This window comes from Culex pipiens, chromosome 2 (genome assembly GCF_016801865.2).
Source record: "Culex pipiens pallens isolate TS chromosome 2, TS_CPP_V2, whole genome shotgun sequence".
In the NCBI taxonomy this organism is placed as follows: domain Eukaryota; kingdom Metazoa; phylum Arthropoda; class Insecta; order Diptera; family Culicidae; genus Culex; species Culex pipiens.
In genome coordinates this window covers 15,362,784-15,378,115 of record NC_068938.1, presented here as the reverse complement: position 1 = coordinate 15,378,115, position 15,332 = coordinate 15,362,784, and the positions used below count along the sequence as shown (strand labels likewise).

The window sequence follows — 15,332 nt, the reverse complement described above, 5'->3', positions numbered from 1 at the left end:
GGCGAAATCACCACCCGGGACAGCCTCGATCGCGAAACCAAGTCCGACTACGACCTCGTGGTGGAAGCCCGCGATCAGGGAACGCCCTACCGCAGCTCGCGCATCTCGATCAAGGTCAAAATCCTGGACGTCAACGACAACGCACCGGACATTGTGGACCCGCAGGAGGATGTGGTCAGTGTGCGCGAGGAGCAACCGATTGGAACGGAGGTGGTACGCGTTAGGGCGATCGATCGCGACAACGGAGCCAACGCCTCGATCACGTACTCAATTCTGAAGGGTCGCGACTCGGACGGGTACGGAATGTTCTCGATCGATCCGATTTCCGGTGTTCTTCGAACGAAGGTATCGCTGGATCACGAAGAAAAGACGATCTACCGGTTAGCGGTGGCAGCTACGGATAATGGGAAACCTCCACGACAAACGGTGCGCGTGTTGAGGATCGAAGTCCTGGACCTGAACGACAATCGGCCAACCTTCACCAGTTCTAGTTTGGTCTTCAGGGTAAGTCAAACCTAATGCATAGAAGATCTTAACATTAATTACCAATTCCCCCAACAGCTTCGCGAGGACGTCGGCGTAGGTCACGTGATTGGTTCGATCAGTGGCAGCGAGCAGTCCGACCTGGACAACCTGATAACCGCCACCAACGATCTGCACATAACGTACACGCTGACTCCGCTGACGAACGACATCACCGAGGGCGCGTTCGATATCGATCGCAACTCGGGCAAGTTGGTCGTTGCACGATCACTCGATCGCGAGCAACAAAGTGAGTACCGGATGGAGATCCGTGCGTTGGACACCAGCGCAAGCAACAACCCGCAAAGTTCGGCCGTAACGGTGAAAATCGAGATCGCCGACGTGAACGACAATCCGCCAAAGTGGCCTAGCGATCCCATCAACGTGTACATCTCGGAAGATAGCCCGGTGGGTGCGATCGTGTTCAACTTCACGGCAACGGACAGTGATTCCGGTACGAACGCCGAGCTCAAGTACAACCTCTCCAAACCGGCAACTCCGCAGAAGGAGTACTTCTCAATCGACTCACTAACCGGATCGTTGACCTTGTTGGCACCACTGGACTACGAGGAAACCAAAGAGTTCTTGCTGATCGTACAGGCCACCGATCAATCTTCGAACGCAACCGAACGAATGACCACCTCTGCTACGGCTCGGATCATGGTCACCGACGTGAACGACAACTCGCCTAGTTTTGTCGTTCCGCAGGCCCAGGATACGGTCGTTTACATCAGCGATTCGCTCGAAGTGAACCAGATCGTGGCGCATACCGTAGCGATTGATCGCGATAGTGGAGAGAACGGGAGGATCGTGTACAAGATCGTAAGTGGGAATGATGACGAACGGTTTGTGATTGACCCCGACAGTGGGTTTGTCAAGCTGGCGAAACCATTCAGCAGTAATTTCATTGCGGATAGTACGAAGAACTCGGTGACTGGCAGGTACAATCTGGTCATCAGTGCATCCGATCAGGGAGTTCCACGTTCGAAGGAAACCAAGATCAACATCCAGATTGTTATCCAGAATACCACCAACAACCCACCGAGATTCCTGGAGTCGGTGTACCACGTGAACATCAGTGAAAGTGTACCAACGGGTAGTTTTGTGGTTCGAGTCTCCGCCAAGTCATCCAACGACAACGGTAATGCCAACCTAACCTATGAAATCCCGAAGGGCGTTGGCGAGGATCACTTTGTGGTGGACTCGGTGCGTGGCATCGTAACGACACGGGGAACGTTCGATCGCGAGTCCAAGGACATGTACACGATCCCAATTTACGTGACGGAACAGAACCGCTTCAAGAGTGCCGGTTCCGGCACATCCAAGGACATCAGCCAGTTTGACATCGCAACGCTCGTGGTTCGCGTCACGGACGTCAACGATCATGCGCCAGAGTTTCTACCCGGGTCGTGTTATCCTCTGGCCGTGCCGGAGAATAGTGATCTGTCGGTGATTCACACCGTTGCTGCCAGCGACGCCGACGAGGGATTAAACGGAGAGATTACGTACAGCATTTCTGGTAAGTTATACAACGGTAACCCTGAGGGTCATTTCTCTAACGATCGTCTCTCAACAGGTGGCAACATTGGCAACAAGTTCAGCATCGACATCAACACGGGAGCGATCACGGCTCGACCGCTGGATCGTGAGGTTCACGCGAGGTACGTTCTGCAGATTACCGCCCAAGATCGGGGATCTCCAACGTCGCAGCAGGGTCACTGTAACATAACGATCCGCGTCGAGGACGAGAACGACAATGATCCTAAGTTTGAGCTGCAGAAGTACATCGCAACCGTTGACGAGGATGCCCAGCTGGGTACGACGGTCCTTACGGTGAAAGCGGTTGACGCAGATATTGGAATCAATGCGAGGATCGTGTACTCGTTGGCTAACGTAACCGAGTGGCTGTTCGATATCGACAGCAAAAGTGGTGTCATCACTACGGCAGGGTAAGTTGATCAAATCTGGAAAGTGATCTTCAATTGCTAAGAATTATAATCTCCTTGCAGAAACTTCGATCGCGAACGTCAAAGCATCTACCACTTTATGGTGGTTGCGACGGACGGAGGTCGGTACAACGCCCGCTCGCAAAGCGTTGCCGTCCAGGTGATCATCGCCGACGTCAACGACAACAAGCCGGTGTTTGACAAATATCCGTTCAAGGAGCAAATCGGAGCGCTGGTGCAACCAGGTCAAACCCTGCTGCACATTTCGGCATCGGACGCCGATCAGGGCAGCAACGGCGAGATCGTGTACAGTCTGAACGACAACCCGAACAACTCCAAGTTCCGGATCAATCCCAGTACGGGTGCGTTGAGCGCAACGCAGTCGCTGGCGAGCGAAAATGGTCGACTGTTGCACATCGAGGTCACGGCCAGGGATAAGGGAAATCCACCCCAGGTCGCTACCGGCTTGATCGAGCTAAGGGTTGGTGATCTTCAGCAAGAATTGCCGGCGCTGAGATTCCAGAACAATTCGTACAAGGTCAACCTGGTGGAGAATACACCGATTGGACAGACTGTGCTACACCTGAATGCCGTTCGCAGTGACGGCAGACGGCAGAAGATCATCTACAGCTTTGGCTCGGGTAATGAAGATGGAACCTTCTCGATCGATGCGGTAACCGGGGAGATCAAGATTCGCAACTCGCAAAATCTAGACTATGAACGATTCAGTAGGTTGAAATCTGACGGAATCGAGTTGGTGGTTGTGGCGAGGACCGACGGTAGCCCACTCCTCTACGGATATTGCTCGATCAAGGTTGAACTGCAGGACGAGAACGACAACTCGCCACGGTTCACCCAGCAGCAGTACTCGGCATCCGTTTGGGAGGGTAACAACAAAGGTGCATTCGTGATCAAGGTCGGAGCGTTTGACGCCGACCAGGGTTCAAACGCCCACATCCTGTACCACATCGTCGACGGAAACCACGACAATGCGTTCATCATCGAGCCCGCTTTCAGCGGGATTGTCAAGACGAACATTGTGCTCGATCGCGAGATTCGAGACAAGTATAAGCTGAAGGTGATCGCTACCGACGAGGGTGTGCCACAGATGACCGGAACTGCTACGATCAACGTCAACATTGTGGATGTGAACGACAACCAACCGACGTTCCCTCCCAACAGCGTTATCAGCGTTAGTGAAGGTAGGTTTTCTTGAATCTTGATCGTGTGGTCATCGTTCAATCTTAAATTTTTCTTCTTCCTCACAGCAACCAACCTGGGTACCGTGCTGACGACCATCACCGCCAACGACGTCGACACGAACCCCCCGCTGACGTACAGCTTCGGCGACAGTCTGGACGACGATGCGGCGGCGTACTTTGCGATCGATCGCTACAGCGGCAAGGTGATCCTCATCAAGCCGCTGGACTACGAGGAACGCCACGAGTACCAGCTGAGGATCCTCGCGTCGGATTCGGCCCACGTAGCGCGAACAACGCTGACGGTGCGCGTAACCGACGTCAACGACAATCCGCCCGTGTTCCAGCAGATCACGTACCACGCTATGCTGAATGGTGAGTTTGACAGGGTAATGATCTTGACACAGAAACTAATGGCTCTTTGTTACAGACGACTCCGAAAGCAACACCAACATCGCGATCATCGCCGTCAACGCGACGGACGTGGACAGCGAGGGCAACGCCGCTATCCGGTACGCGATCAGTCCACCGTCGCCAGGGTTTGCGATCGACGAGCTGACGGGGCAGCTGTTTGTCAACATGAGCCAGGTGAACCGGGCGCGATCGGGAACGCTGTACCTGACGGTCGTCGCAACGGACTCGGGTCGTCCGCAGCTTAGCAGCTCGACGACGGTTAGGTTAGAGTTGAAGTCGAAGAGTAAGGCGAATCCACACTTTATCCAGAATCAGTACAGGTTATCGGTTAATGAGGACGCACCAACGGGTACGGTCATTACGAATCTCATCCCCAAGGCCATCGCTGATCAGCCGGACGTAAGTTCGAGTATCGCGTTCGAAATTATCGATGGTAATGAGGATGGAGCGTTCGAGATATCGTACCCGTCGGGAGCGATTCTGCTTGTGAAACCGCTCGATAGGGAGAAGATCGACTATTACGAACTGCGACTGGTCGTTACCGAGCCGGGTGCTCGCATGGTGTACAAGGGCATGAACATGACCTCGGCCATCCGGGTTACCATAACGGTGGAAGACGCAAATGACAACGCTCCAGAATTCCAACCGGGTCCGTACGAGGTCTCGATCAGTGAGTCTGCCGCGATCAAGTACTCGATCGCGATGATTTCCGCTGTCGATGCCGATCTGGTAAACTCGCCCAACTCGGAAGTGGTTTACCAGATCATATCCGGCAACGATGGTGGCATGTTTTCGATTGATCTGATCACCGGTTTGCTGTACATAAACAACAACCTGGACTACGATCGCGGTCAAATCCAGTACAACCTGGTGATCCGGGCTTGTGACAGCTATGTCGTTCCCAAGTGTAGCATCCACCCGTTCATTATAAATCTGACCGATGAGAACGATAACGAGCCACAATTCCCGGTGCCGGAATATCTCGAGTTTGTCGGAGAGAACGAACCAGTTGGGATCAGTATCTTCACGGCTCGGGCGACCGACATGGATCGAGGCATGTATGGTAACGTCAACTACTCGATCGAGAACGCGCTGGCCAGCGGGTACTCCGCCATTGACGATGGCTGGAAGTTGTTCAAGGTCGATTCGGTTAGTGGGGTTATCAACTCGAATGCCGTGTTTGACTACGAGGAGAAGAATCGGTACTCGTTCACACTGAAGGCAACGGACTCGGGGGGTAAATCGAAAACTGTCAAGGTTAAGATCTTGATCGAGAGTCGCGACGAGTTCAGTCCTCAGTTCACGGAGCGTACGTATAGGTTCGTGTTGAAAACTCCTGACACGGGTCATCTACCCGTTGGTTACGTTGTTGGTCACGTTACGGCGACTGATCGCGATCGTGGCCCGGACGGGCGGATCGTGTACCAGCTGACTACGCAACATTCGTACTTTAAGATGAACCGAACGACGGGTGCGATCTTGATCAAGAAGAAGTTGGACAACTTGGCAGCAACGCTTGAGTCGGGACGGGACATAAGCCTTGTGGTAACGGCGAGTTCCGGACGGCAGGGATCGTTGACCAACATGACGGTGGTGGAGATCTCGATCGACGCGTTGGGGCACAACAAGATTGATGGTGCCGGTGGAGACTACGGAAGTTCGGAGTCGGTTTCCGCGAGCAATGGTCTGGCGAACTGGGCCCTTGGCTTGCTGATCTCGATCTTGTTGGTGGTCATCACGGCCGCGTCGATCTTCCTCTTCTTGCACATGCGAAATCGACAGCAAAAGCACGTGAATAAAAGTGGGCTGAGTTCGGAGTCGGTTGGTCACTCGAACAATTACGTTGACCCGAGCGCATTCGATACGATCCCAATTCGGGGCAGTTCGAGTGGGGCGAACAACGCCGGACAGTTTGCGCCGCCAAAGTACGACGAGATTCCTCCGTACGGGGCGAGTTCGAACTCGGGAGCAGCGACCACGTCGGAATTGTCTGGGTCTGAGCAGTCGGGTTCTAGTGGACGTGGTTCGGCGGAGGATGACGGTGAGGATGAAGAGATTCGTATGATCAATGAGGGAGGGCCGCTGCAACGGGACGGACTTCAGCTCGATGGTCGACTGTCGGATGTTTCGGTGCAGAACACGCAAGAGTATCTGGCAAGGTTGGGCATCGTTGATAACGCTACGACCGGGAATGCATCCAATTCTTCCAGGAGATGTTCCGAGAGTATAGGACTGGGGAGTTCCAAGGACGCAATGCTTCATCATACGCTACCGATCGATACGTTGCACATGTTCGACGACGAACATCGGGAATCGGATTTGACCAACTTGATCTACGCCAAGTTGAACGACGTAACGAACAACAGTGATCGTGCCAGTAGTGTGGACGAGACAGTTACGAACGCCGGTAGTATAGGGGCCGCGGTTGATCACGTCATGATGGGTAACTACGGGGACGTTCCGGTCGTGGGTGGCCAACAGGGCATCTCCATGAACGGTTCCCTCAGCTCGATTGTACATAGCGAAGAGGAACTGACGGGCAGTTACAACTGGGACTACCTGCTCGACTGGGGTCCCCAGTACCAACCGTTGGCGCACGTGTTCTCGGAGATTGCTCGGCTCAAGGACGATACCCTGTCGGTCCACAGTGGCAACAGTGGGACGTCCAGTGCCAAGAGTAAAAACTCCCTTCACCACACCGTGAAGAACGTCCCTCCACCACTGCTTACCAACGTGGCACCCCGGTCAATCAACGTGCCCGGATTCTCCGCACGGGGCACCAGTGGCCACCACGGTCAAGCCCCCAACCAGTACCTGCTACCGCGGTCACCCATCAGTCACGACTCGGCGGCCGGCTTCAGCACCTCCTCCGCCATGTCCCCGAGCTTCTCCCCGTCCCTGTCCCCACTGGCCACGCGGTCACCCTCGATATCGCCCCACGTGGTGTCGACCGGTGTTCCGGGCTCGCACCACATGGTCTCACTGCCACGACCTCCACAGCAGCGCGGCCAACGGAAGCCCTACTGAAAACCGACGACGCCTACTGTGATTACTACATCCCTTACCCCTACACAAAACATAAAAACACAAACAAGACTGTAAATAAGAAACGCTCAGTACGTTCCATGGCAAGCTACGATAAGTGTACAGATTTTAATGTACAGTTTCCGCGTTTAGACAAAATTTTAATTAAAACAATTTGTTAGCTCGTAAGTTTTAAAAAACACTCCAACTCAAAACGAAAGTGCCTTTCAAGTATGCAGATAACTGAACTGTACATAGAGATTTTAATATAAACTATTAAATGAATTGTAAAAAAGAAATATGTATTTTAGTAGAGCATTTGGTTCCAACGGAACCAGCCAGTGTTTTAAATCGCACAGACAGTTTAGGGAACAAAATGTGTAAACCAACGATTTTAATCAATTTTTATCATACTTGTAAGACTGTACATAAATACTCTCCTGTTAATATTAGCCGAAAATGAACAAAAAATAAAATGAAAAAGCAAACAGAATTTATGTAAAAATATTAACAGAGATGTCGTCAGCATTTTAAGTTTGTTTTTCGAGGAAAAGACTGTTAAGCGTGTATAGCTTTTCGTTAAAGAAAATAGTGTGTATTCTAATAAAACAAAAGTAAGCGTTCGCCGAACAATTAAGCATTTGCGCGTAGCTCAAAACAAAGTCGCATTTAGCAGATTTTCATACTCATACTGTGAAGAGAACAAAGTACCACCACCATCATCCTGCAAATATATATCGTGTTAGGTAAACCAATTTCTTCCACGCCACTGTTTCAAAATTGTTCTGCTGTGTATATTTATATATTTTTCTTTTTTTTTGCATAAAGGCCATATGTAAGCAGCTGAAGCGATACAAGTTTTAAAAATAAATGTATTTTGAAAATATCAAACAAACCAGCGTTTTTATTTTCTTTATATTCACTATTTTTTATTGTAACTTTCATTTCTAATCACATTTATCACTAGTATGAGTAAACAGGTAATAATATCACATTCTCTGACCAGGTCAGGCAAATCTACAGACTATGTTTTAAATCTTCTTCTTTTTTTTTTTTTTTGGTTTAGTTCAATTCACATGTTTGAATTCGCTACGGACTGTTGCAACAAGAGAGAGTGTGTGCACTATAAATTCGGTCGGTTAGTTCTGATTCTAAGTCTACTTCTGAAAGAGGTTGGTCCCTCCAGAGAGCTCTGTTATAGACATCGTTTTCTTTTTTAGTAAATCTGTGTGTTTTGTTGTGTATGGTAAATTGGTAATAGTTGTATAACGTTTTTTCAGGTGGATTATTTCTTATAAAATTTGGGTTCATTCACTTCGCAAAAAACAGACAAACAACCTCCCTAAACATCCAGCGTGGACCGTCCGGGGATCTTGCCCTCCCCGTCCAGCGTTAGCTCGTCGTCCTCGCGGTACGATTGCGGTTGGTCCGAGGCGTCGGTCTGCTTCAGCTCCTCCCGGGACAGGTGCTCCACGATGGCGGCACAGTAGCAGTCGCCCAGGAAGTTGTTGGTCGTGCGGATGCGGTCACTGATGTTGAAAATTATTAGAATTTTAGTTATTTTCCAGTTTTATAAATAAACTATCGAAAGTTTGTGTAAGTAAAATTTTTGATACTTGAACGTTATTGTCATAAATAAGACCCAAAAAGCACCATGCGTTACCATCAAAATGAACAAAAAAATCATTAAAGGAGACGCATGCCTATTTAACGTGAAGACTTCGATCATTGTCATGATTTTTCGTTCAAAGATATAAATTTTGCGTCGCTTTCAATATTTTGACAAAATTCCTTCAACAAGTTGTTTAGAATAGTGCCCTACACATGCTGATTCCTTTTGGTAACGATTATTCCATTTCTTGTAAAGTTATGGAAATCGCGATTAATCAATGATTGCCAACTAGGACGTCAATGACTGTGCCACAAAATTATATAAATTTTGAAGCACAATTGATTTAGATCAAAAATTCTTTCAGTGGCTTCAAGAAGGCAACAACAGGCACATGCTGATTCCTTTTGGTGCGGAAATTTGTTAAATTGAATTTAATACAGAATATTTTATAATGATGATCAATTTTCTTCGAAAATGAACAACGGCTTCACCTTAATAAAATTGAATGTACCTAAAATTTGGATAAAATTTCAAAAAATACTGTCTGGATAATTTAAATTAAACTCATTGTTTTCTATGTGGTTGAAAAATACCCATTTCTAAACTTAGCCAAAAAATCGGGGAGCAAAAAAATAACAACTGGAGTTTACCCCATTTATCATAGAGGCGTTTGACAGAATCAATCGATACAAATAGTTAGAGCCACCGTGACCTCCAACCAGGGTTGCCAGGTTGCCACATAAATCTGGGAATGCCAGTTTTTCCAAGTGTCAGCCAGAATAAAGATTCACTCTTCTCTGTGTCAGATATTGACAGACTTAGAATGCTCACTGAATGCTCATTTTTAACAACTTTTTGATCGAAATGAATCAATTGAATTGATAATCAAAAAATAATTGAAATGTGTTTTTCTTATAGAAAATGTAAATTCAACTTTTTGGAGGCCATAAAATTAGTTCAACCATTTAAATTCCACGAACTTTTGAATTACCCTTCACCAATCAAAATTGTTAGATTTTCATCTGCCAGATTTTTCCAGATTTTTATTCGATAGTTTGCCAGATTTTTCAAATTTTGACCTGGCAACCCTGCCTCCGACACTAATCTTCGTTTTTCTCCAAATTGAAATAAAATTTCATTTATTTATAGTTTGGTGCACTTGAAAGACGTGAAGATGAACAATCTTAAGCATTTTTGAAATTGGTGTTTCGTAAGTAGGCCGAATACCGAGGCAAAAAAGGCTTTGTTTACCATTGGCTCTTGCGTCTTTTTGAAAACTAATCCGAGAATTATTGTATTTATTTCATAAACCTTAATTCTTATCAATATATCTAGAGTTTTTTTTTTTAAATGTCCAATAAGCTATTGTGTTTCATAAATGTTTATAGGAGCTGTTAAAAAAAACTCTAGATATCATCCATACATTTGAATATTTAAATCTGTATAAACAGGGGATTATTCTTTTAAAAATAGTGACACTGTAAAAAATTTAGGCACAAATGAAGAAATCATTTCGCATGAGCTGTACATTTTCCCTTTTGCCTTTTTTTTAAATATTCAAGAAGTAAACCAGAAAAGCAATTCGCTATGGAATGGATCTTTTTTCAATTTTATTTTTTGTATTTTTTTAATCCGACTGAAACTTTTTTGGTGCCTTCGGTATGCCTAAAGAAGCCATTTTGCATCATTGTTTTGTCCATATAATTTTCCATACAAATTTGGCAGCTGTCCATGCAAAAATAATATATGAAAATTTAAAAAACTGTATCTTTTGAAGGAATTTTTTTGATCGATTTGGTGTCTTTGGCAAAGTTGGAGGTATGGATAAGGACCACATTGAAAAAAAAATGATACACGGTAAAAAAAATTGATGATTTTTAATTTAAATTTTCGTCACTTAATTTGCAAAAATAAAACATTTTTTTTCGATATGATTTAGGGGACATCAAATGCCAACTTTTCAGAAATTTCCAGAATAGGCAAAAAATCTTTGACCGAGTTATAAATTTTTTAATCAATACTGATTTTTTGAAAAAATTGAAATATTGGTCGCAAAAATTATTCAACTTCATTTTTCGATGTAAAATCGAATTTGCAATTAAAAAGTACTTTGGTGAAATTTTGATAAAGTACCTACAACTTTGCCGGAGACACCAAACCGATGAAAAATTTCTTTAAAATATACAGATTTTTTTTGTATGGACAGCTGCCAACATTACACTACAACCCCGATGGTTTGACACCAACTGTTGTCAAACGAACGGGGTCACGTTTTAGTTTGACACCCCTTTTACACGGAGTTCACACACACTACCAAACGTTTGTTTTGATAGTGTGCGTGAGCGCTGTGTAAAAAGTGACAGTTCGTCACTTTTTAGTTTGACTTTGACCAACCAACGGGGTACAAACTAAAAAAGTGTCAAACGAAAAAGTGACCAACCACCGGGGGTTGAGTGTATGGAAAATTATATGGCATACCAAAGGTACCAAAAATGCTTCAGCCGGAATATAAATTACAAAAAGAAATCGAATGACCGAAATCTCAGAGAATTGCTCAGAAGTACAAAAAATAAAAGAAGGTAAAAAATCATCTTTTATCCTCTCATTCAATCAAAAATGGGAAAATTCTTATAGTAACAATGTCTTTGGAACCTTAAATATTCATTATTATGATCTTTTTTATTTTGATCAATTATGCCAAATGCCTTTTTGGCAAACCTGTTATGAACTTTCCCAAAAAGTACTGTTGATTCTGCTGAACAGAAACTAAATTAAATTTGGGCCATTCTCTGCTAACATATACACTTGCAAATTGCAAAGGACTTACATTTGAAAAGGACTGAATAGCACAATTCAGACCTTTTCAAAAGTAAGGCTCGATTTTTAAATCTTTTGAACATTTTTATCAGAAAGGTCTAAAAATTCCATTTAAGTTTAATATTTTTTGGCGGTTGAAAATCGGATCAATTGTACAAGTTACAAAAATGCGATTTTTCAAAATGAAAGCGACTTTTTACAGTTGAGCAGTTCTCTATCTTTTTTCTGAATTTTTATTTTTGTATTTTTTAATCCGGCTGAAACTTTTTTGGTGCCTCTGGTATGCCCGAAGAAGCCATTTTGCATCATTAGTTTGTCCAAATAATTTTCCATACAAATTTGGCAGCTGGCCATACAAAAATGATGTATGAAAATTCAAAAATCTGAATCTTTTGAAGGAATTTTTTGATCGATTTGGTGTCTTCGGCAAAGTTGTAAGTATGGATATGGACTACACTGAAAAAAAATGATACACGGTAAAAAAAAATTTGGTGATTTTTTATTTATTTTTTTGTCACTAAAACTTGATTTGCAAAAAAAACACTATTTTTAATTTTTTTTATTTTTTAATATGTTTTAGAGGACATCAAATGCCAACTTTTCAGAAATTTCCAGGTTGTGCAAAAAATCTTTGAGCGAGTTATAAATTTTTGAATCAATACTGATTTTTTAAAAAATCGAAATTTTAGTCGCAAAACTTTTTCAACTTAATTTTTCGATGTAAAATCAAATTTGTTATCAAAAAGTACTTTAGTGAAATTTTGATAAAGTGCACCGTTTTCAAGTTAAATCCAATTTTAGGTGACTTTTTTGAAAATAATCGCAGTTTTTAATTTTTTAAAATTAGTACACATGTTTGCCCACTTTTCAAAAAAATATTTTTGAAAAGCTGAGAAAATTATCTATATTTTGATTTTTTGAACTTTGTTGATACGACCCTTAGTTGCTGAGATATTGGCATGCAAAGGTTTAAAAACAGGAAAATTTATGTTTTCTAAGTCTCACCCAAACAACCCACCATTTTCTAATGTCAATATCTCAGCAACTAATGGTCCGATTTTCAATATTAAAATATGAAACATTCGTGAAATTTTCCGATCTTTAAAAAAAAAATATTTTCAATTTTTTTAAACCAAGACTAACATTTCAAAAGGGCCAAATATTCAATATTACGCCCTTTTAAAATGTTAGTCTTGGTTAAAAATATTTTTTTCGAAAAGATCGGAAAATTTCACGAATGATTCATATTTTAACATTGAATATCGAACCATTAGTTGCTGAGATATCGACATTAGAAAATGGTGTGTTGTTTGGGTGAGACTTAGAAAACATCAATTTTCCTGTTTTTAAACCTTTGCATGGCAATATCTCAGCAACTAAGGGTCGTATCAACAAAGTTCAAAAAAGCAAAATATAGATAATTTTCTCAGCTTTTCAAAATATTTTTTTGAAAAGTGGGCAAACATGTGTACTGATTTAAAAAAATTAAAAACTGCGATTATTTTCAAAAAAGTCACCTAAAATTGGATTTAACCCTCTACAACCCAACCCCGCCTTTAGACGGGCTTCGATTTAAAAAATCGCCAAAAATCCATTTTTCAACCAATTTTTGATCTTTAAAAAGCATTGGAAAGAAGAACTCTTAAAATTTTAGAAAATGTATGGGTTGGAAGTTTTACTTGTTTTATGTGACTTCGCCAATGTATTTAAAAATGTCATTTTTTTAAGGGTCAACTTTGGCTGTGTTTTTTAATAACATTTGCTATATTTTAAGTAAAAAGAAGTATGCAGTAATTTTTCTAGTGTCCCAGACTATGCCTCTACGCATTTATTTACAATTTAAATGATAATGGTGCCATTTTATAGCAAAAAATGTGAAAAACATGCAAAAAATTGAAAAAGTTACTGTAAAAACATGAAAAAATTAGATAGGCAAAATGTAATGATAGGAGGTGGTAGAATAGGCCAAATACTACCGAAAACAAACATAAACTAAACAAGATAAATGCAAATTAAAATACTAAAAATGAAACAAGAAAAACATAAAACAAGAGAAGTAAAGTTTTTCGTAGAACAAAAGTTGCTCAAAATGACCTCCTAAACACGGGAAAAATAAAAATATTCGAAAAAAAAAATTGGGCAGTAGAGGGTTAACTTGAAAACGGTGCACTTTATCAAAATTTCACTTAAGTACTTTTTGATAACAAATTTGATTTTACATCGAAAAATTAAGTTGAAAAATTTTTGCGACCAGTTTTTCGATTTTTTGAAAAAATCAGTATTGATTGTTGGCATTTGATGTCCTCTAAAACATATAAAAAATAAAAAAAATGAAAAATAGTGTTTTTTTGCAAATCAAGTTTTAGTGGCAAAAAGTTAAATAAAAAATCACCAAAATAATTTTAACCGTGTATCATTTTTTTCATTGTAGTCCATATCCATACCTACAACTTTGCCGAAGACACCAAATCGATCAAAAAATTCCTTCAAAAGATACAGATTTTTGAATTTTCATGCATCATTTTTATGGACAAACTAATGATGCAAAAAGGCTTCTTTGGGCATACCGAAAGGCACCAAAAAAGTTTCAGTCGGATTAAAAAATACAAAAAAATCGTATGACCGAAATCTGAGAGAACTGCTCAGTTGAGTAACGAAAAATTGTACACTTTTAATGAAATATTCCTTTTTTCGGAATCTCGAATATGCCATCAAATCGGACGTCCAATTTAACATAAAAGTCCCCCTATCACAAAATTTCCAAATAATTACCAATTCAAGCTGCAAATTATTGAAGAGAAATACGTAATATCGAATGTTAAAAATTAGGACAAAATTTCATGAAAATCAAAGAGGGGTTGGGGAAAAAATTCCAATATCGTGTGAGCTGACTCATTTAGCATTACAACATTTTTTGAAGTGTGTATTTTATCAAATTTAACATGAAAATATCAGGAAAACCAAATACTTGAACATGTTGATGATCTAAATTTTTTAATAAGGCATTTTTTATACTGCTGAACATGTTTGGTTGATCTTTTTTAAAAAGAGCTTCAAAAGTTATCCTTTGTCTAGAGGACACAGAGTTTTATTTGAAATGGTTCATTAAACTTAGGGTACTCATAGTTTATACTTCCCTTGTTCGCATAAATGTAAAAATATGCAAAAAGTTAAAAAAAAGCGCTATGTACAAATAGATTTTTGTGTTTCATACATAAATTAATTTTTTTTTCAGTTTTCCTCATTTTTTTGTCTATAGCGTAAACTTTGCTCAAGACACCAAATCGGTAAAAAAAATCGCTTTAAGATTGAGATTTTTTAACATTTGTTAGTACTTGTATATAATTCGCCAAAATCGTATGGAAAATTATATGAACGAAATAATGATTGGTTTGTTCGGCCATAGGGACCGTGCTCACAAAATTTCAACAAAATCTAAAATTGCAAATCGTTCAAAATCACAGAGTGCCCATTTTTATGGTACCGTAAACTGGGGTCAACCGGGACACATGGGGCGAATTGGGACAGCAGTTTTAACCATGTAGGAGCACAATATTATGATTTTCCTGGTTGGTTTCGGTTAGAACAGACTCGGGCCAACAAAATGTGTACATCCATTTCCAAATTTAAAAGCTTTAAGTGCTCTAAAAACTGCTGTCCCTATTCAAACTGTAGTCCCGATTCACCCCAGGTTACGGTAATAATTTAATTTCAATATGAAATGTTAAAAAAATATCACGAACATTGCTCCTAACTTGAAAACCTTTTAAGTGTTTAAAAAGACCGCGTGTCTCCACG

The 15,332-nt window shown here is 42.1% G+C and overlaps 2 protein-coding genes across 2 annotated transcripts in view; one reads left to right on the top strand and one right to left on the bottom strand.

The window, feature by feature from the left end:
- The window catches only part of LOC120428969 (protein dachsous), a 174,027-nt gene extending 166,027 nt beyond the window's left edge, over window positions 1-8,000 (top strand). Inside the window, exons 7-12 of the mRNA XM_052709121.1 lie at window positions 2-504; window positions 562-2,041; window positions 2,099-2,471; window positions 2,532-3,670; window positions 3,737-4,042; window positions 4,098-8,000. Of these exons, the coding sequence (XP_052565081.1) occupies window positions 2-504; window positions 562-2,041; window positions 2,099-2,471; window positions 2,532-3,670; window positions 3,737-4,042; window positions 4,098-7,108 (6,812 nt within the window). The 3' untranslated portion in view covers window positions 7,109-8,000. The remainder of the gene's footprint in view (window position 1; window positions 505-561; window positions 2,042-2,098; window positions 2,472-2,531; window positions 3,671-3,736; window positions 4,043-4,097) is intronic.
- A 6-nt stretch (window positions 8,001-8,006) lies between these two features.
- The window catches only part of LOC120420511 (excitatory amino acid transporter), a 23,898-nt gene continuing 16,572 nt past the window's right edge, over window positions 8,007-15,332 (bottom strand). Inside the window, exon 5 of the mRNA XM_052709124.1 lies at window positions 8,007-8,634. Within this exon, the coding sequence (XP_052565084.1) occupies window positions 8,448-8,634 (187 nt within the window). The 3' untranslated portion in view covers window positions 8,007-8,447. The remainder of the gene's footprint in view (window positions 8,635-15,332) is intronic.